Source organism: Castor canadensis, chromosome 12 (assembly GCF_047511655.1).
Source record: "Castor canadensis chromosome 12, mCasCan1.hap1v2, whole genome shotgun sequence".
NCBI classification, from domain to species: Eukaryota; Metazoa; Chordata; class Mammalia; order Rodentia; family Castoridae; genus Castor; species Castor canadensis.
The window spans coordinates 59099340-59122197 of record NC_133397.1 but is presented as its reverse complement, the minus strand read 5'-3'; the positions used below and the strand labels follow the sequence as shown (position 1 = coordinate 59122197).

At 36.1% G+C, this 22858-nt stretch overlaps 1 protein-coding gene across 3 annotated transcripts; it reads left to right on the top strand.

Moving 5' to 3' along the window:
- The first annotated feature begins 1038 nt into the window (after positions 1 to 1038).
- On the top strand, positions 1039 to 22598 carry C1d (C1D nuclear receptor corepressor). 3 transcript variants are annotated; one of them, XM_074049865.1, is made up of 6 exons: positions 1057 to 1152; positions 5734 to 5834; positions 17690 to 17836; positions 18580 to 18646; positions 19026 to 19081; positions 21762 to 22598. In XM_074049865.1, the coding sequence occupies exons 3-6, from the start codon at positions 17699 to 17701 to the stop codon at positions 21924 to 21926; spliced, it is 426 nt and encodes a 141-aa protein (XP_073905966.1). In that variant the 5' UTR covers positions 1057 to 1152; positions 5734 to 5834; positions 17690 to 17698; the 3' UTR covers positions 21927 to 22598. The 3 variants fall into 3 exon arrangements, with proteins under 3 accessions (XP_073905965.1, XP_073905966.1, XP_073905967.1); XM_074049864.1 differs by lacking the exon at positions 5734 to 5834 and having other exon boundaries at positions 1039 to 1152; XM_074049866.1 differs by lacking the exon at positions 5734 to 5834 and having other exon boundaries at positions 1083 to 1191.
- The last annotated feature ends 260 nt before the right edge of the window (positions 22599 to 22858 follow it).

The following is a 22858-nucleotide window of genomic DNA, read 5'->3' as shown; positions in this document are numbered from 1 at the left end:
TAGGTTGGATGTGAATTTGTAATCCTCTCCCCTCAACCCTCCAAGTACTGGGATTACAGATGTGTGCCACCAGGCCCAGCTAAAACTGTATGTTTTGATCTTGCTGAAATAGTTTTAACATCTCCTCTATTCCTATCAATGTAGCTATGTGAGACTGGATCCTCTTTCATTAGTGTGGAAAAATAGAATGCTTAAAATACACATGGTAAACTCTTCAAACTCAGTCTTTAATCCAACTATAGACTAATATACTAGAAAACAAACTCATTGGCCACTTTATAACTTAAAGTGATTGTTCAGTCTTTTTGCAGGAACATAACATATGAAACTGCTATTTCGTGCACTTTTTTGGTCAAATTAGGACTGTGGAATGATAAAAACTTACAAATATAAAAAAATGCAATTTGAAAAATATGTACAGATTTTCAAATTTTTTGTATTGTGTATTGATTGTATTTACTGAATGCAACTTTACTAATATAGAAAGTCATAATTAAAAATCTGAGGCCTCGAGTGGAGTGGTGGTGCACAATTGTAATGCCAGCAGAATCCCAGTTTGAGGTCAACCCTGTCTCAAAACCAAACCAAACCAAACCAAAAAAATCTGAGCTTGTATTTTGTACTGCCCCTACCATTTTTTTTAAAGGAATTCATTTTTACTTTATTTTACAAGAGCATCCCTTAGGGATGGATTGGAAAAATAAACAGCCTGCCATCACCAGGGATACTTTGGGAAGCTGCTCTCAAAGGTTCATATTGAAGAGAACAAGAGTGCAGGAAGAACGAAGGGCTCTGGTTTGGCTCTTCCGCCAAAGTAAAAACCTGAACAAAGTCTTAGTAACTAGCCTTCTTTCCTGATCATAAACGCTCAGTGTGGGGGGGGGGATAGGTGTTTGCCAAAATCAAATCTAAATAAAGTTGCCCAGGGTCTCTACCCCAATTCCTTCCACATCGTCAGCCAGCGACACGTAAAGCCACTGCCTACAGCACTGAAGGGAAAGGAGTGGACGGGCGGGGTGAGCGGCCTGAGGTCATCGGTGAGCGGCATGAGGTCACTGGTGAGCGCCGTTCGTGCGGCGGGCGGAACCGGCGCGTCGTTGACGTCATCAACACGCGACCGCTTTCTGGGAGACTGGAGTCAAAAGCTCTGAGGTATTCAAGGCTGGGATTGAGTCTCGTGCTCCTGCGAAGGTCTACTTTTTCTGTCTTGGGCTTCCCCTTTCATTCTCTGTCCACACTAGGGGGAGCATGGTGGGTTTTTGTAGCCTTCCCGGTGCGTTGGGGGTGGCATTATTGCAGGACCTCCCCCACCCACTACGCTGCTTGCAGGCTTTGGTTTACCGCGGCCGCTCATTTCTCTCTCTTGCTCTGGTCTTTTTCTTTTCTTGCTTGTTAACTGCCTCTCAAACATTAAAAGACGATAAATACAAACACATAATGTCACCACTCATTTCCCGCTGGCTTCACACTTTGTTTAGGGAGAAAGGCTAAAGTGGAAGGTATAGGGAGAGTAACTTCCCTAGGCTGCCCTGGATTATCGTTTACTTTCATGATACATCAGGCTGCCCGCCAGACACTTATTAGCTCATTGAAGATAGTGGACTGATTTTAAACTTGATTGGATAGTCAATAATTTATAATCTCAAGAGAGCTTGTTTTCATTACCAAGTTCAGGGTGACTCAAACTTCTTTCAGGAAATACTTTTAATTTTTTTTGGTACTGGAGTTTGAACTCAGAGCCTCACGCCTGTTAGGCGCTCTACCACTTGAGTCACTACGACAGTCCGATTTTAATGTTTTCAGATTTGTTCACTGCAGTTTAGTTTTGGGTTACTAAAGATGTACCTGCCCCCAATGAGATGTTTGTGATCCACTTATTGTTTGGACTGATAGTAGGTTGAGCCGAATCTTACCAATATATTTTTGATTAAAAATAATAGTTATCCTCCACGGAAGTTTAGAGATCCGCTGTGGTTGGTAAAAATGATAGAATTCATTGTTTCACAGTAACAAAATTCTCTGTCAAATGATGTTATAGCTGTTTTCAAATACTATGTCCTATATGTCACGATTCAAATATGATACAGTTTTTTCTTAACCTCTTTTTAGCTTTTCAAATGACTCCTCATATATAACTCTAGGTACTGTTGCCAAACACTTGACACTTCAAGTATGGCTCTAAATAGTCCACATTGGCTTCCTGTTTTTGATAATTTTCACTTTACCAAACTAATAACTAATATTACTAGCTAATGTTTTTGAATGTTTACTGAGCAGGACACTTCTAATAGCTTTACCTATAGCACTCATTTAATCTGCACAGCAAGATTACCATTAATTTAGAGATAATTGTAATCAACAAATTCCATGTATTTTGAAAGGTAATTTTGCTCCTCATATTTATAATTTTGAAAATTCTTTGATTTAACATTGAATTGAAGTAATTTGACTCCAGACAATGGATCTCAATCTTGAGCAGTTTCCTTTTAGTTTTTGTATTTTTTATGAGTAGTCTTTGGAATAGATTTGTTTTTAGAGGTTAATATCTTTATTAGAAAAAGAAGAAACCTGTATGTTTTCAGGGACTTGACCGAGAATTTCAGGTGACATTAATATAGGCGTACTGCCCAAGATACCAATATTGAGAAGTTTTATGTGTATTTCAGTATTATTTTCTAAGAGATGTAGTGCAAAAATGTAGTTAAAGAATTCTGGTCCAACATCTGCAAATAGTTCTCTTGTTCCAAAAAAACCCAATTATATATATGTTGGAAGTTTTTCTGACATGTCATAGCTGTGTTTAACTCTTGGTATAGAGATAGAAACAGTTCCCAAGTGAACATTATCATATAATTTTCTCCTGGATCCCTGTAGTGTGTTCTTAAATGTCTGTCAACTCTGAACTGCAGTCTCATACCAGGATTCTTCAAAATTTGGTTCCAGTTCACTTTGATTATTTTTTGTTCATAGAAACTATACTTACAGTTTTGAATTTTCATCTTTTTCTTGGCTGGTGATTTTTAGTATGGTTCTCATGCCAGGTGGCAGCAGCACAGCTCCCAGTCAACCATGTGGTCATGAGGGTAAACAAACTGATGCTCTACAGTATACTGTATACATGCAATAGTCAATGCATTGTTATAAAATAGGCATTGTGTTACATGATTTTGCCCAACTGTAAGCTAATGTAAGTGTTGTGAGCATGTTTAAGGTAGACTAGGCAAAGCTGTGAGGTTTGGTAGGGTAGATGTACTAAATGCATTTTAACTTACAGTGGGTTTATTGGGAAATAGCCCTATGGTTAGTTGAAGAGAATTCGTAGTTACTGCATACTTAGTATGTGACAAGACAGTATATTAGTGATGTAGAGGTACAAATTTGATGCACTATGAGTCTACTTTGAAGGAAGAGATCAGTGAGTAACCATTGGAAGTTTTGAGCAGAGGAGTGATGTGATCTTACTTAGTTTTTAATAGAATTATTCTAGCTGCTGTATTAAGAGTAGCATGTTGGAAAGTGGGGTTGATGAAAGCCAGGAAACTAATTAGGGAGATGATATAATTCAGATGAGATGACAGTGCCTTAACTACCTACTTATCTTGACAGGAAGAAGTAAAGGTGCTGAATAGCAGTTCAAGATTGGATGTATTTTGTAGGTAAAGCCAACAGAATTCGTTTATGGATAGAATGTGGGTTATGAGAATAAGGTTATTGTGAAAGTTTTGAGCTTGAGCAGTTAGAAGAGTGGAATTGCCAGTAACCAAGACAAGAGCTGGGTGTAGTGGTGATACCTGTAATCCCAACACTTGGAAAGCTGAGGCAGGAGGATCATGAGTTCAAGGCTAGCCTGGCTATAAACACAGGCCAGCTTTTCACAAACAACCCCAAAAACAAGCTGAAAAAATGAACCAAGGTGTGGAAAACTGTAGGAAGAGCAGGCTTTGTGAGAGAATTACATGTAAGTTTGACATACCTGCTGGAGATGTTGAGTATGAATCTGGAATTCAGGGGAAAATAAACATTTGGGAGTTGTCAGTGAACTGATGGCATTTGAAGTCATGAGACTGGATCTAATCATTAAAGGAGTAAATATGGACAGGAAAGAGAAGTGGCACAATGCTTGAGGTCTGTAAGGTGTTTTAGCAGCTACACATTAGGAAGATGAGGAAGAACCAGTAAAAGAGACAGACTGAACAGCCAGCAAGGGACAAAGAACAATTTTGAGTTCCGAATTGTGGAGTTCAGTGTAGAATGGTACATTCATTTTTGTCAAATGTATCTGATGGATCAGATAAAATGAGGATTGACACCTTTGTATTTATCAAGATGCATAAAGGATATTATTGATGGATATGTGATAACTAAGTCTAGAGAAGCAGTCACATATTAGTGTATACCTATATTACAGGTATATTAGAGAATCTTTGGAGCAAAGCAGAAGAGACTAATTTTGTTTGGGAGATAAGGAAATCTTTATGGAGGAGAGGGCATTTGATATAGGGTTTAAAGTAGTTAATAGGTTTCACTAAGCCCAGAAAGTGAGGAGCGGAAGGGTATGGGAAAGGACTATGAAAGGAACTCCCTTCTTTCCCTTCACAGCCACATCCTCCCAGTCAGCTGTTTTAAAGATGCTTTGGCAAGTCCTCTTCTCTGTGCACTAGCTGATTCCCTGTTTTGAATAACCATTCTAGCTCTAGGCTTATTGGGTATTGGTAAGGGAATTATGGGGATTCTATTCATGTAGAATAATGACAGGAACACAGCTGGGCCTTCGTGGTTCATGCCTGTAATCCTAGCTACTTGGGAGGCTGAGATTGGGAGAATTGTGGTTTGAGGCCAGCCTGCATAGATAGTTCATGAGACTCCATCTTCAAAATAACCATAGCAAAATGGACTGGCGATGTGGCTCAAGTGGTAGAGTACCTGCTTTGCAATTGTGAAACCCTGAGTTTAAACCCCAGTCCCACACACACACACACACACACAAAGTAGGAACAGAAGTTGAATGTAATGTTGCAAAGTAGGAAAATGGGAATTAAGGCAGGAAGGGTAAGAAGGCCAGATACTGAAGTGTTTATATTCTGTAAAAGAGGATTTTTTTTTTCTTTGTCTTGAAAGGATAAGAAACAATTACAGGGATTTGTAAGGGATGCTCCATTAGATCTGGATTCCATTCCACTGAGCTTTACTACTTATTAGTCCTGTGACCTAAGTCTTTGTGGTGTCATCTGTAAAGTGAGGCTGGTATTAGTAACCAATTATAGAGTCATCATGAAGTCTTCCCCCATTCAGTTTGTGTGCTGAACTCAGCTCTGTCATCAAGTTGTTTTTTTTAAGGAAGCATTCTGTCTTCCCTCAAATTAAGTTGCATCCACTAGTTTATAGTCTCATAGATCCATGTATTTCTCCATGTCTTTGTTGCAGCTTTATACTTCTGTGGTTTTTGATTAATGCCTATCATCTGCACTAAACTGTAAGCTGAATTCAGGCAAGTTTTTACTCACCACTGTATTCCATGTATCAGGGCAACATGTCATCAGTGCTAAATGAGTATCTTTTGAATAAGTGAGTCCTTAATGCACAGCATGTGGTGGAATGCTCAGTAGATGTTGTTCATCTACATGGCATGCTGGGGAGGGAGTCAGGGATCAGTAAAGGAGTTGTCAGGTAACTGAGAAGGCACCCAGTTGAGGTTGGGTAGCATTAATTTGTGTCTTTTGTGAATCTCTTTAGGAATGTTCAGTTGGCTTGGAGCTGGGTAACCAGGATTGAGATTGACCGATGGGCACACACAAAAGGCTTGTAAAAGCGTCTTTGAAACAACTGATGGGGAGGTATGGCCATGTAGGAAGAAAGGCTAGAAGAGGATTTTGTACTATGAGAACAGGGAGAAAATGGCCTCATGGTGGCCAGAAATTTAGATGTAGGGAAGGGAATACAGTCTTAGGGTGTTTTGAATATAATAAATGTAGGGGGAAATGATGATACTTTTTCTGACATATTGGAGAATAAGTTTCAAATTTTGAGATACTTGAAGTTTTTATTTATAAACATACATATTATTATAAGATGTTACATAAATCATTTAAAATTATAATTCAAAGAGTATAACAAAATGTGCTCTCTCACCTTCCTGCTTTTCCTTTCTAAGAAGTAACTACATTTAACAACTTCATTTGTATCCTTAAAGAACACTTACATGCATATACAAGTATGCTTGTTTTTCATTATTGTTATAATTTGCTGAGAGAAATCAACTTAAAAACAGGAGATGCTTATTTTGACTCACAGTTTTGGAGGGTTTAGTTCATGCTTGGTTGGCCTTGTGGTGGTTTTGGGTCTGTGACTAGGCAGTACATCATGGTGGAATTTGTGACAGAGGAAGCTGCTTACTTCATGGCGGCTGGGAAGCAGAGAGGAAGAAATCTGTATCCCACAGTCCCCTATGAGAACACATACTGATATGACCATAAGATTTCCAACTAGGTCATGTCTCTTTCTTTTTTGGCTGCACTGGGATTTGAATTCAGGGCCTTGTGCTTGCTAGGCAGGCGCTCTACCACTTGAGCCACTCTAATAGCCCTCATATCTCTTAAAGGTTCCACCACCTCCCAGTAGTGTCATGGACTGGGGGCCAAGGCTTTATCACTCAATCATTTTGGGGACACTTACCCAAACCATGCAACAAGTATGCCTCCACTGTCATATATCTTTTCTTAAATGAATATGTTGCACATGCTGTTCTTCAGCTTTCATTCACTTAATATATCTTAGGAGTCTTTATAAGCTATACTTCATACCTTTTCACTACCACAGTGTGTTTTACTGTATGGAGATGCCGTAATTTATTTAGTCAGTGCCTATTAGAAGATGGTCAGGTTGTTCCTTGTTTTAAAGTTTTATTTTCATTTTTTGGCTGGTACTGGGGTTTGAATTCAGGGCCTTGTGCTTGCTAGACAGGTGCTGTACCACTTGACCATGCCCCAGCCCTTCTTTGCTTTTTCAGATAGGGTCTTGCACATTTTGCCTGGGACCAGCTTCAGACTATGATCCTATCCATTTATCCCATGTAGCTTCATTACAACTGTACACTGCCATGTCTGGCTTTTTTGTTAGCTGCAGGCCTCAAACCATGATTCTCCTGATGTCTGCTTCCTGAATAATGGATTTCAGGTGTGCCTGGTCCTAAAGTTTTATTGTTTTAAAGATCATTGCAGTGGTCTTTGTATATTGTCATGCAGGAAAATGTATATTTTGAGAATTAAAATTGCTGGGTCAAAGGATGTGTACATGTATAATTTTGAAATGCAGTGTCAAATTGTCCTTCCACCAAAATGCTTAATTTACATTCCTACTAATGGTAATGAGAAGCTGTTTCTTCTCACGTTTGTGTGTGTTAGATACTATCAGTCTTTTTACTTTTTGCCTGTTTGACAGATTAAAAAGTGACATCTTGTTTTGGTGATTTATGTTTCCTTAATTAGTAAGATTACATAGTTTTCTTCATGTTTATTGGTCATTTGTATTATTTTATTTGTGAACTGTCGATTTCCTTTGCCCATATTTTTTGGTAGGGATTGTGGTGTTTGTTAAATTGATTTGTAGAGGATTTGTGTTGCAAATATCTTTTCCTAATTTTTCATTTGGCTTTTTATCTGTCTTTGTGTTGCAAATATCTTTCCCTAGTTTTTCATTTGGCTTTAGACTTGGTCTGCTTACTTATTTTCACATGCATGTATTTTTAAGGACCAAGGAAAGATAAAAGAAATGAGGATATTTTGGGGCTAGAGGATATTTTGGGGCTAGAGGTGCAGCTCAGTAGTAGGCCCTGGGTTTGATCCCTAGGAATCTTCCTACCCCCTAAAAAGAAGAAAAGAAATTACAGGGTTTTTTTTTGGCAATACCGGAGTTTTAATTCAGAGCCTTGTGCTTGCTAGGTAAGCTATCTACTACTTGAGCCAGGCCCTCAGTCCTTTTTGCTTTAGTTATTTTTCAGATAGAGGTGTTGCACTTTTGCCTGGAGCTGACCTTGGACTATGGTCCTCCTACCTCCACCTCCTGAGTAGCTGGGATTTGGAAGTGTGCACCACCATGCCTGATCCTACCTAGAATGTTTTTAAAGAAGGAGATTTATAATATTTAAAATAATTAGTCACTCTGGAATGTCAGCGTTTGTTGGAAATGTTAGTAATACTGACTTCATTTGAGACCACAGGCTCTGTCTTGTTTCTGTAAGTTTTGTTCAGCAAACACCACTGGTGTGGTGAGTACCCAGTAACCTTCTTCCATTTACTCCAATTATATTTAGAATTTTAGTGAATTGTAATGGAGCAGTTTAGTAGTCTAGACTACATCTTTTCTTCAGGTATCCTCAAATTTATGAACTGAGTTGTATTGTGAGAGTCTTTATCTTGCCTCTCAAACAGTACCTTTTTTTTTTTTAAAGAAATTCAATATGCTATGTAATTTAACCACTAGGACTATGTATCTGTAATGACATTTCATAGATGACAGAAGTATCAATATTTTTTTGGTGTTACCTAATACGTGGTCTATGTTCAGTTTTCTTTCTCCCTAAAATATCTTTTTATACTTGATTTATTTTAATCAAGATCCAAACAAGGTCTACATAATTCATTTAGTTGCTTTGTTGTCTAAATCTCATTAATCTTTTCTTCCTTTACTTCCTTCCCTTTATTTTTTTTTCTTTATGTCAGTGACTTACTACAGAAACCTAGTCAATTGTCCTATAGTGTATTTCTCACTTCAGATTTCTCTGCCTTCTTGTGGTGTTACCTTGTTTCTCTACCCTCTGTGTTTCCTAAAAAATGGCAGTTAGTTCTGTAGCTATAATTAGATTCAGGTTGAACTTTTTTTGGGTGTTGGAAATGCTTCATAGATGGTGCTGTTTATACCATCTTGCCTCACATCAGGAGGTTCATTATATGTATTTGTTGTATTCTTAGCGATGTGAAGATTGATATGTAGGTTCAGGTAGTGACAGTCTCATTCATCCATTGCAAACTACTTTTCCATCATTCTTTTACCTGTTGGTGGTCATTGTGTGAATTTATAATTTCATTATGGGTGGCAAAATGTGATTTAAAAAATATCCATTTCTTCAATATATGTTAGGAAGAATTTGAAGTTTAGATTTATTATTTGGGCAGCTGACTTGGGAATCAAGAATTACAAAACTGTTGTGGGACAATGCTGTCAGAGCAACAACTTGGGATGCTTGGAATATGTCTTTCCTTGCTGAATTTCTGGAGGCTTGAGGGAATGTGATCTTTTTGATGTGTCGGCTTGGCTAGGTTGCAGTCCCCAGATACTCAAACATGAATCTAGGTGTTTTGTAGATGTGATTAGAATGTATAACCAGCTGACTATAAATTAGGGAAATTATCCTAGATAATCTGAGTGGGCCTTACTGACTCACTTAGTTGAAAGGTTTGAGAAGCAGAGCTGAGGCTTTCCTGACAAAAAAGAAGAAATTGTGCCTTGTAGCCAAGAGTTCCAGCATGCACTTTCATGATGGCCTGCCCCACATAAGCCAGCTTCTTTAATTAACTCAATACATACTTCCTACTTGTTCTGCTTCTCTAGTTGAACCCTCACTGGTACTTTGATTCCTGTCCTGTAACAAATTGAGGTGAGGAGCAGTGGTAAAGGTTAGGGGATCTAATTTGTTTATGGTGACCATATAAATTTTTGTTCAAACTGGGACTTCTAGGAGAGAGGAGGTGCTGGCCTGATGGTGAGCTGAATCAACAGCATAAACTAGGACTGTCTTGGGCAAATTGAGACATACAGTAATCTTGTATGTCAGCCACTGGGAATCTAGTATCAATATATCATACTGATGTTAGAAGCTTATAGTCAAGGGGGACATCATCAAGTAAATAAATATCATCTTGAGATAGTGTTTTAAGTGACACAATAGCTTGTAGGTGTGTTTATCCATGGCGGGGGAGGGCACATGGAGAAATTCTCATTGGCTGAAGTAAGACTTGATCTTACTTCTAAAGAGAAGCAGGGTTTGAACCAAGTGGAATTAGAAGGACAATTCAGCACAGAGAATTACCTGATGAAGTTTTGAGAGAGCTTGGCACAATGAAAAGCTTCTATCATGGCTCCAGGAAGATAATTGGAAGAGGAAAACCATGAAAAGTTGACAGAAAAGTAAGGACCACATCATAATGCCTTGCTTCCACACTAAGGAATGAAATTTATTGTCCAGGTGCTAGGGAACTATTACATGATTTTACGCAGGGAAGTACCGTGACTATTTTTATAGAAAAGCATATTTTATAACATTTTACAATAGAGAGTAGAGAAAAATTAACAATGGGGAGACTGCTGCTGTTGAAAATCTAGTGAGAATGGAGGAAAGGTTGTGATAGGAGGAGATTAAGGAAGCCATATTGAAGGACTGATTGGATTTGGGGCTTTAGGAAGGAATCACAAATTTCTGGCTGAACTGATCACCAAAGGTAGTAGAAAATTGAGGGGCAGAGGTAGTTCCCTGGAATGCTGTGCCCTTTCTTTTTTCTTTTTTGGTAGTTGGGCTTCCATAATAAGTGAGAGGGAAGATGAGGCATGGCAGTTACATCCTTATAGGAATACTGGCTACTAGGCACCATGTGCCGCCTCCCTGCTCTTTAGTCTCAGCCAGACCTTACTCAGGGGTGAAGAGAAACAAGTTTTCTCATGTTTTCTGCATCTGTCTCCATCTCTGCAGCTGATGCTTTCAAAGGAGGAGGTGGAAGGTGAGAGGGACTTAAAGAACTTGAAAGCAGAATGAGGAGTAGAGGTGGGTGCATTCTTTCTCTGGAATGTACAACCTTAGGCAAGTTATTCAACCCCACTGTGGCCTAGTTTTTTCCTTTATGAGGATTAGATGAGTTCAGATGTGTGGAGTGCTGAGAATAATGCCTTGCACATAGTGCTTATTTCAAGTGTTTGTTATTGCTGCAGCTTCCAGAGTCAATTCTGGGGTCAGAGTAGGAAAAGCACCAGAGGAATATCTGTATTTTTTCTGTGAAAGGAACAAATACTGAGGGACTGCCTATATAAAATGTTAGTAGAAATCATTTGAATTGGAAGGAATTTTTGATGGTAGAAGAACCTTTTTTTTTTTTTTTTTTTAGTCTGCCTTGCATTTATGTTTTAGTTAGAAACAAGGCATGTGGTTCAGTTCAGATTTAATGAGGGCAGTTATTCTTACTGCCTTGCTCTCAGTATTAACCCTAACCCATTTTTACAATAAATAACTGCTTGTTTATTGGAACTTAGGGACAGGGTATAATTGCAGGGAAAATCCCCATCATGTTCTGGAGAGGGAAAGTATTTTCTAATAGGAAAATTGGATGAAAAAAAAGTCACATTTAAATAAAGACCTTTTGTGGATTTTTAATATTTGCAGTATTTGTTGAAAGTCACATACTTTATGGAAATCTGCCTTTATTTAAATTTAATGATTGTTTATTACAAATTTAATGTTTTTTGAAATAAAATTTAAACAATGAGTAATTAAAAGATTGCACTTTGATACTATTCCCTAATCTCTGTCTCTTCTCTGAGAATGTCTATTTTTGTATGCTTCTTTTCAGCTCTTTTCCTACATATATGCATGCACAGATTTTAAAAAATAGTATGTATTAGGCACATTTTATGTTATGTACAGTATTCCATGACTTTTTTTCACTTCTCATGTGTGTTACTACATATAGACTTACTTCTAGATTTCTTTATTGCTAATCGACCTATAATAGTCCCAAGGATGCATAATACTGTAGTTCACTTAGCACTTTCCCTTGGGATGAATATTTAGATTGTTTCTAGTATTTTATTGTAGTTTATTTGCATTCAGAAATGTTAATAAACCTTGTGGTCTTTGTTCATTGGTAGTACTTATGAACAAAGACTAAAAATTCCTACTCTTACATAGTCACCTTCTTAAGTGGTAATAAATAATAAAAGAACTAAATATATGTCTGATGCTACTGAATAAGTAATGTAAGGTGGGAAGGGAGACGGAGTGAGGGGAGGGATATGCCTTTTAAAGTGGGTGGGCTGGAAAGGTTCTCTAATAGATGACATTTGAGCAGAGATCTGGTGAAGGTGAAATAATGAGCTGTGAAGGTGATTGTGAGGGCAGAGGAGAGGAAGAGGACATTCTAGGAAGGGGAGAAGAAATACAAAGGCCTTGAGGCAGGCGCAGTTCCTCATGAGATGAAGGAACAGTTATGAGACTATTGTGGTTGGAGTTAAGTGAGCAAGAGGAGAGTGGGAGGAGATGAAGTCACAGAAGGTGACAGGGAGTTGGGGAACATGTTGTTCAGCTGTTTTAGGCTACTGTTGAAGACCTTATCTTTTACTCTGAGTGAAGTGACAGTCCATTGGAAGTTTCTGAGCAAAAGCATTACTTGATTTGATTTGCATTTTGAGTGATCACTGCTTTCCTGGTAACAGACTGGCTGGGAAGGCAAGAGGTCATTCAGGTAGTTACTGGAACATCTGGTCAAGACATGATGGTGCTTTGTACCAGGATGGTACTATCAGAGGTAGTATGAAGGGTTAGAGTCTAGATATGTTTTAAAGATGAGGTGGGAGAAAATAGTCATGGATATTTCTGAAATCTGGAGTCTGAACAGTTGGAAAGTTGCCATGAAATGAGATGTGGAAAACTGCTATAGGCAAGAGTAGGAATTGAGCTTTGGAAAAGTTACATTTGAAAATTTATTAGACATCCAACTAGAGATAGGAATAAGCAGTTGGGAATGTAAATGTAGAGTTCCGTGAAAGGGTCAGTGCTGATAAAGGAAGTGCAAATTAAAACCACACTAAGATTCTACCTCACTCCGGTTAGAATAGCCATCATTAGCAACACCACCAACAACAGGTGTTGGCAAGGATGTGGGGAAAAAGGAACCCTCTTACACTGCTGGTGGGAATGTAGACTAGTACATCCACTCTGGAAAAAAATTTGGAGGCTACTTAAAAAGCTAGACACTGATCTACCATTTGATCCAGTAATACCACTCTTGGGGATATACCCAAAAGAATGTGACACAGGTTACTCCAGAGGCACCTGCACACCCATGTTTATTGCAGCACTATTCACAGTAGCCAAGTTATGGAAACAGCCAAGATGCCCCACTACTGATGAATGGATTAAGAAAATGTGGTATCTATACACAATGGAATTTTATGCAGCCATGAAGAAGAATGAAATGTTATCATTTGCTGGTAAATGGATGGAATTGGAGAACATCATTCTGAGTGAGGTTAGCCTGGCCCAAAAGACCAAAAATCGTATGTTCTCCCTCATATGCGGACATTAGATCAAGGGCAAACAGAACAAGGGGATTGGACTTTGATCACATGATAAAGTGAGAGCACACAAGGGAGGTATGAGGATAGGTAAGACACCTAAAAAACTAGATAGCATTTGTTGCCCTCAATGCAGAGAAACTAAAGCAGATACTTTAAAGCAACTGAGGCCAATAGGAGAAGGGGACCAGGAAATAGAGAAAAGGTTAGTTCAAGAAGAATTAACCTAGAAGGTAACACACATGCACAGGAAATCAATGCGAGTCAACTCCCTGTATAGCTATCCTTATCTCAACTAGCAAAAACCCTAGGTCCTTCCTATTATTGCTTATACTCTCTGTTCAACAAAATTAGAGATAAGGGCAAAATAGTTTCTGCCTGGTAGCGAGGGGAAAGGGGGGGGTAAAGGAGGGGGTGGGGGAAGGGGGGAGAAATGACCCAAACATTGTATGCACATATGAATTTTAAAAAATTAAAAAAAAAAGAGGTCAATGCTGGAGAAATAAGCATGGGATTTGTCAGTTTGTTAATGTAATTTAAAGCCCTTAGCTCACCTAGGAGCAAATTAGATAGAGAAGAAGACAGTCAAGGTCAGCCTTGGCACACTTCAAAGTTAAGAAGCTGAGGATAAGAAGGACATATCAAAGAGACCAAGAAATAAACAGTGAGGCAAAAGAGGAACTAAGAAAATATGATGTCCTGGAAACCAAGGGGAAGGAGTCAATGATGCCAAAAGATGAAAACTGAGAATTGGGTGTTGAATTTAATAGCATGGCAGCATAGGTGACTGTGATGAGCAGTTTTGAGTGAAAAAGTAGGAGGCCTCTGTGTGGGTGATCTAGAAAAGAATGAAAGGAAGAATTAGACACTATTAGTATAAGCGAATCATTTGAGGAATTTGTACTGAAAGGGAGAGAGGAAAATAAAAGCAAAGGGAGAGAAAAAGTGGGGCTTTGGCTGAAGGGTGTGTAAGCTTTTTCTTGCTGTGACAGATACTCAAGATAACCACCTTAGAAGGAGAAAAGATGTATTTTGGTTCACAGTTTGAGAAAATTCAGTCCATGGTTGCTTGATCCTGTTGCTTTTGGGCCTGTAGCAAGGCAGAACATGGTGGAAAGTGAGTGGTGGAGAAAAGCCACTTTCCTCATGGTGGCTGGGAAGCAAGCAATGAGGAGGAGTGGAGGTTCCAATATCCCCTTCCATCATATCTTCCCAGTTACCTAACTTCCTTCCACTAGATCCTGTCTCTTCTAAAGAGTCCATCATTTCCGATAGCACCTTAAGCTGGTGACCACCCTTTAGCCTGTGGACCTTAAAATCCAAACTATAACAGAGGGAGATATGAACTCGAGATTTTTGTTGTTGTTGCCTTGGATGGAGAAATAAAATGTTTTAAGCTTATGGATAATGACCCAGAAAAGGGAAAATCTGATCAAGAGAGTGGGGAAATTTTTAAACTGAAGACAGTTTGAAAAGTCCATTTTAACAAATTTATATTCATGTGTACAAGGACTTTTGTAGACTAGATTCTGAAAAGGATTTCCTGAGTCAAAGCATAGGTGCATTTAAAAATATCTGTACAAATTTATGTTCCACCTTCAGTGTATACTTGGTTAACATTGATTATTCCTAATCTTTAAGGTTATTGCCGAGCTAATAGATGATACTGTTATTATTTTGATTTGCCTTTTCAAGTTCTAGGAACTCTTCTTATGATCTATTTAATCCTTTGTTACATTTTATATTTTGTCAGGTATTTTCTACTGAATGTCTCTTGTTCATTGTATCCCATTAACATAGACTTTTTTCTTCTTCCAGTTTTTATGTAGTTTGTCAGCTACTTCCATGTTTTTTTTTTTTTTTTTTTTTGTGGCAGTTGAACACAGGACCTTGTGATTGCTAGACATTATTTGAGCCATGGCTTCAGCCCTAGCTGTTTTTTTTTTTTATAGCATTGGGTTTCATTTAGATGATGTAAATATTTTATATAATTTAATATGTTTCTACATTAACATTTTAACTCATTTGGAGTTTACTTTTGTGTATGTTAGGAATTAGGTATCTAAGTTTTCTGCCTTATTTCTGCTTTTTAAATAGTTAAAATACCATAGGAATTAGTTCCTTTTCTTTTTTCCCTCCTTTCCTCCCTCCTTCCCTCTCTCCCTTTTTGTGGGATTGGGGATTAAACCCAGGGCCCTGTGCAAATGCTCTACCTCTTGAACTATACCTCCCAGTTCTTTTGTTTTTATTTATATATTTTTTTCAGATAGAGTCTTGCTAACTTTGCCCCAGCTGACCTCAAACTTGTGAGCCTCCTACTTCTGCCTCCTGAGTAGTTGAGATTATAGGTGTGTGCCTCATGCCCAGCTGTAATTAATTGTTTATTAAAGGTCTAGAAGAAATTACCTGTACAGTCTTTTAGGCCTGGAACCTTTATGGTGGGTAGGTCTTTGAATGCTTTCTAATTTTTGTTCCTATTGTTAATAGTCTACACACTTTTAGTTTTGTTAACTGTTTTTTTTTCCTCCTGGGACATCATTGGTAGTTGGTTTAGGTGCTTTCAGCCCTTACAGTCCTTGATTTTGGGATTATTTCTAGATTCTTGTTCTCTTTTTGTTAATAAGCGTCTTTGGCTCTGTTTCCTATCAGTGTAGTCTGTCCTGCTCTTCTTACAGAATTTTCTAATGTTAAGGTCTGATTGTGTCTTGTTTTTCTAACATTTTAATTTTAATTTTTTTTCTGTCATTTTGGAGGGATTTGGTGAGAGATAAGAAGTAAATGCATATCCAGTTAACTTTTTGAATAGGAAATCACAATTCTTTCCTGAGTGGTTTTCTTTTATTGTAGTCTTTTGTTTAAGTACTGTTTGAATAGTAGTCAGATGGACTTTTACTTTTTTTTTTTAAATGGTATTAGATGTCTCAACAGGATGTACTTATTGAGAAGAAATGTTGATATATTGTGACTATATATATTCAAGTAGTACTTTTTAAACCTGGAAGACCTAGCATAGCATTATAACTATCAGGAACTTTACAGATCATTAGACTAACTGCCTTATTTTATGGAAGAGGATTTTGAGGGACAGCGAGATTCTGATCATAAGATGGAAAACCTAAGTCTCTTTCCATTGTGCCATGCTGTTTAGTACTAACACATTCTTGTTGGTCTGCTTGGCTGTTTAGTGAGGAGGTATTTCTGCTAATAAAGAAAAACATTTTCTTAATTTAAAGATGTTACACATGACTTCAATTGCTTCTAAAGTTTGGTCTTAGATATTTTACTTAATGTATTGTGTGGATACTGCATTTTCTCAAATAAGAATTAATTATTATGATATAAAGGTGAATTTTAAAAGAATGGGCTGTCAGGATATGCTCTACCCTAAATGAAAACCATATAGTTTATTTTTCCCAGGTTTCCTTTTTTTCTGCTTGTAGACTGCATGTGATTTATGGACTCTCTGAATTTCTTATTAATATTTTAAAGAAATTTAAGGAATATAAATATATATGGGCTTGAAAATAATTTTAGTTATGAATGATCAAGATTTTTCAGACTTAACGATTTTTAATTTTTTAGGTTAATATAACGTGCTGTTAGACCAACACCTAAACTTAAAAGGCTAATCTATAAGCTTTTCAAAGGAAAGCACTTGGCTTATTTCAGTGGGCATTGTGGGATGTATTTATCAAATTTTCATTGTTTTTCTTGGTCTTTAACTTCAACAGAAAGTTTTTTAAATGTAGGATTTGATTATTGATATCTCATGTTTGTAATCATGTTTTTAGTGTCTTAAAAGCATTGAGAGTTTGTTATGTGTAGCATGAATGTACTTGAGTGGGTTCTCTTTTCCTCTCAGCAGTTGAAGTTGGAATGTAGTTGTTGTAGAATTTATTCTGAGATTTGTTTACTTATCTTCACATTGTAACTCTTTTAGTGCTTTCGAAGTAAATGAATCTTTTTTTCTTTTTTTGGCGGTATTGGGGGTTAAACTTAGGGCCTCATGATACCACTTGATCCACACCTCCAGCCCTTTTTTGCTTTAATTACTTTTCGGATAGGGTCTCCTTTGTTTCCCCAGGCACACCTATGTCTGTGATCTTCCTACCTATGCCTCCTACATACCTGAGATTACAGATGTGAACCACCACACCAGTTTATTTCTTGAGAGGTGGTTTCACTAATATTTTGCTCAGGTTCACCTTGAACGTGATCCTCCTGATCTCCACCTCTTAGGTAACTGGGATTACAGATGTGAGCTACCATGCCTAGCCCAAATTTTTATTTTTTGTTGTTGTAAACTAGAGAACAAACTACAATATGAATTCTAAAAATGTATTTATTTTGGCAGTTGGCTATAATGGCAAATGAAGACATTAATGAAGATTATCCAGTAGAAATTCATGAGTATTTATCTACATTTGAGAACTCCATTGGTGCTGTGGATGAGATGCTGAAGACCATGATGTCTGTTTCTAGAAATGAGTTGTTACAGAAGGTATTTTAAGAATTTAATTTCTCAAGATGAATTTCATAAGACTTAGTGTTGTTTAATGAAACATAGAAAAAACAATGGGTTAGTGATATATGCTTCTTTCTCTCTTTATTTCAATTTTATGTGCATTTGGTTTTATTTAGGGAGAAAAAAATCTAAAATTTCAGCCTTAGGCAACATTTCCTACCTGTATTTTATTTTGACTTGGTTTTGAAAAGCAAGGAGCACTGGCAACATTCTTTTTGACAGACTCTATCTTTGACCTTTTAAGTATTACAATGATGTTATCAGGGTTTCTGGAAACTATAGGACAAAAACAGAAAATTGACTTTGACAGTCTAAAACAAATCTCATTATGTTTCTTCTGTCTTCAGTATTGCCTAAGCATTTTAGCCTGCTTCTTCTACATAAATGCATCATGTACAATGTTTATATTGAAAAATTGCTTTTGACATAAAAGCCCAGATCGTAACTCCTAAAATTAAAATAATTCAGAAGAATTTTTCTTAGGTTTTATACATTCTTTGTTTAACTAAAGATGATACCCTGAGGTGAAAATTTGTTACCAAAATCATTGGTTAAGAAAACTTCTTCTTTGTTCAAATTATTTCCAGATCATTTAGTTACTGGATTATAGGAAGTGAAAAAAACATTTCTTTGATACATCATACTTGGTGAAAGTTTAACTGTTACCTGATGGTCTTCAAAGTTTGTGTGTGTATTTCTTTTGTCTTTTTTTTTATTAGTTGGACCCACTTGAACAAGCAAAAGTGGATTTAGTTTCTGCATACACCTTAAATTCAATGTTTTGGGGTATGTATATTACTTTGGGGTTAATTAGAATTAAAATTATTTATTGTGTCAAGGGCGATATGTTTTTTAAATGCTAGCAGTTTTTATATAATTATATTTTATGGCAGTTTTAATTGTTTATTTCTTTTATGTCAGAATACTGGATGCCCATGAACCACACATAAATTTGATATTATATAGAGGTTGAATAATTTAAAATTTGATTAACCATACATGCAACCACATTTTTTTTTTTTATAAGTAACTAGGGTTTTTGTTCATATGTTTTGCTCTGACTTTATGTTTTGAGGACTGTACTGGGAGTAAGCAGTGTTTTTTAAATTGGAGTACTCTTATTAGTAGGTACACCAGTTTATCCCATGAAATCTTTCTCTTGTAGTTTATTTGGCAACTCAAGGAGTTAATCCTAAGGAACATCCAGTAAAGCAAGAATTGGTAAGACTTCAGTTAACTTATTTTTATTTATATGTCTGTTTGTTATAGTGTTGTTAAAGATTCAGTCACACTCCCATCATCACATTAGTTATGGAGAACAAAATTAGAGTTGATACTATAATAAGTGATCCAAATCTGATCATGTCTTTGGTTTTTCTCTCTTACTTTTCTCAGAGAATTGGTGTTCCCTATATTCTATAAATCTTAGGATGGGAAAATGTTACGATTCTAGTAATTATTTATAACTTCCATATTATTTTTCTTCTAAATTCTTAGGATCCTGTTCATCTCTAAGGCTATTTTTTTCTTTTTTAAATTGTTGCACAATTTTTAAAAGTGTATTCTAGTTGATTTACTAGCAAAGACGGGAAAGTTTCTCCCCCACCTTTTCAATTCCTCCATTAATTCATTTTCTCAGCAGTAAAGAATCCAGTTCAGCAACAAAGCTAAAAGCTTTTTTGGCACCAGCAGTATGTGTACTGTCCAGTAATTCTGCATTAGTGACATATTTACAACCTGTAATAAATCTTCCAGATTTGTCTTTGTATTCCATTTAGATGTATAAGTATAGTATATAAGGTCTGATATCTTGGAGTTTTTGCTGACTTCAAATATTAAATCAAATCATCCAGTTTGAAGAGAAAAATTACAAATCAAACTTATGGTTACCTTCTTGACTTTATGAATAAGCATATTAATAAATTCTTTGTGTTTATAAAATACAAACTATATACATACACATATATATGTATATACAAAAAATACACTTGACATTGTATTCTTCTCAAGTCTTATAGTAGTTGATATATATGCTATTTACAACTTAGTAAAGCACTGGTCATTTTTTAAAAAATTGAGTAAATCATACCTGTGGTCTTCATTTTTTTAAATGTGTGGACTAAGATATTTTCTTCTTACAGAGTTCTCAAGAGAAAAATAAATTTATTTACTAATACAGCAGTTGTGAGAAACATGTAAAGCCAAAGCATAAAACAATGCAATATGCAAATTTTGGCTTGACCAGTGATGCTGTCTTTAAACCTTAGGAAGGATAGATTGTATCATCTGTTTTTAGCTTTCTAATGTGGGCCTTAAACTTATAAAATTCCCTTCTTTTTCTTCAACACACAGTTATTTAGCATGCTTAATACTGTTTTTGTAAAAAGATAAGATCATTGTTTTCTTCCTCAGAACTCATTTTTTTGGAGTAGTACATTAATATTCTGGACAAGGGTTGGCAAATAAAAAGCATTCTGAAGCCTGTTCCCTTTTTCTGACTTTGTGACAGACATTACTAATTGATCCCAGAATTAGTGATGATAGGAGGCCTTTTTTGCTACATATATCACAGATGGGGACAGACATTGAAAATAGTTACTTTATTCAATGATATTTGAATGCCTACTGGGAGATAGGCATTTCTAAGTGTGATGATTCCTCAGTGAACAAAGATGAGGAATATGGCAGAGCCACATTAGGTGGAATGGAGGGAGAGAAACAATAAACATAAAATAAGCAGTATTGAATAAATATATATATATGTATATGAATATATAGTGTGCTAAAAAGTTATGTTATGGGAAAAAAAGAAAAAAAGTAGGATAAGGGAGATTCGAGTACTTGGGTCGATTGCAGTTTTAAATGGTGAAGTCAGGACCTCATTGACAAGGTTAACAGTTGAGCAGACTAGGAGAAGAGAGAGATTAGGTGGGCAGATATTAGAGGGAAGATCTTTCTAGAAAGAGGAATAAGCAGGGCAAAGGCCCCAAAGCAGGAGTGGGATGTTTGTGTCCTGTTCTGCTATCTACTATTGTAAGGACTGTGGGTTTTACAGTACTCAGAAATGGAGATCCAGTAGAGGATTTTAGGCAGAGTTACCAGCTTTTTTTAATGAAAAAATTCTAAGGGTCTGCATTTTTCTGTGTATGCTTATGCAACTGTTTTGATTATTTTAATCAAACTTGCTTTTAAGCAGTGATCAATCATTTTATACTTCTTACCAACTTTATTTCTCCATTTGAAGAATAGGATAGCCATTTATGCTGATTAATGTTCTCAGAAGATTCAGAGTGGTCTAGCAACATACTATGTTTCTCACCTTGTAAAATCTGATTAGAACTATATATTTTATTAGAAAATTTCATGCATTTATCAGTCAAAATTATGAAATTAAATAAAATATATCATTTTCATTCTGCCTATTTTAATTGTGACACTAGATGGTAACAAAAAATAGATAGCTAAATACTGTCTCATCTATTTTCTGTTTAGAAAAGTAACAGAATTTAATTTATAGGTTGCAAATCTATGAGAATTCAGATTTTAGACTTTATACAGTTTAGATTCAGTAATAGTTAATATGTGGATTTAGGTTAATGCAAATTTTAAAAAGTGTAACAACATATAAATAATTGAGTATTTATCTCTGTAGTGATGTCCTCGTATAATTCTTTCTCTTTGGAAACAAATGACTTTTTAATGTTTGTCAGTCCCTTAGCCTGTGAACTCCAGGAATGTGTGGAGCATGTTTATCCTGTTCACTTGCATTTACTCGCACCAGGCACTTAATGGGCAATAAATACATATCTGTTGAGTTTAACTGAGGTATAGTATAATAAAACTCAGTGGTGGTGAACAGCTCAGTAAATCCATTTCCTTTCTTCTGCTTTTTATCTCTAAGGAAAGAATCAGAGTATACATGAACAGAGTCAAAGAAATAACAGACAAGAAAAAGGCTGCCAAGCTGGACAGAGGTGCAGCTTCAAGATTTGTAAAAAATGCCCTCTGGGAACCAAAACCTAAAAAGGCATCGAAAGTTGCTAATAAAGGAAAAAGTAAAAATTAACCTTTTGGATTTGATGCATCCATATTCAAAAGTGCATCATTTATTGTTTTCACAAAATAGATTATGTGGCAATGTAAGATTTAAATGTATTCCTGTTTGAATTCACATATATATATATTTTAAATTAAATTTATAATGTTAAGTATTTTTTCCCTGAGAAAGATTAAGTTGTCTTTATTGATTTTTCTATAGAGCACCATGAAGTTTTAAACATTGTGATATATTTATAGTTTATCATCTCCTTTGATGAGACATTTACTTCCTTATATAGGTCAATCTTGGGAGTACCAATTTATAAGCAACTGTGAAATTTAAGTTAAATGTTGTTTGTAAACATTTGTAGTGTTTTAAGTGACTTTAAGAAATATGCTGTCTGTAGGCTGAAGTTATAGTACATCTGTTTTCACTATGTAATGAGATGACTTAAATGTCCACTTTTTTCCTGTGTAGTTCATTCATCATGTTTTCATATTTTTAGGAATTACTGCTTTCTTGGTGTTCAAAGTGTGAAATTAAAATTTTAAGGTTGTACTTTAATTCCTGGCATGTTGCCTATATGTCTCATTTAAAATAAAATATATTCTCATTAACTTTAGATGGGAAATAAGGTTGTATGTTGATGGCTGAATTTGGCCTGATATCCTCTTAATAAAGATTGCAGATGTTCTGTAACTGACCTGTCTGTTTTTCTTTTTTGAGTAAGTATGCCTTCGAAATTAGGAAGATAGGTTTTAGAAGTCACATTGAATAGAGAAATTGATAAGGTTTTGTTTCTCAGTTCTTTTGTTGTCACTTTTTTAGGCTTTTTTGATTACATATTTTCAAGGCTGTATAAAGACTGACAAGTATTTTGGAAAAACTTTCTTTGCTACATAATACCATTTAAACAGAGAAGTCCAAAGGAGATTACATTGTAATTAGCTTCTGATTTG

Bases quoted from the DNA above. Each gene is read 5' to 3' on its own strand.
- C1d (XM_074049864.1), top strand. From the start codon at position 17,699: ATGGCAAATGAAGACATTAATGAAGATTATCCAGTAGAAATTCATGAG. The intron at 17,837-18,579 runs GTATTTTAAGAA...TTTTTTTATTAG, and splicing joins GAAATGAGTTGTTACAGAAG to TTGGACCCACTTGAACAAGC. The intron at 19,082-21,761 runs GTAAGACTTCAG...TTTATCTCTAAG, and splicing joins ATCCAGTAAAGCAAGAATTG to GAAAGAATCAGAGTATACAT.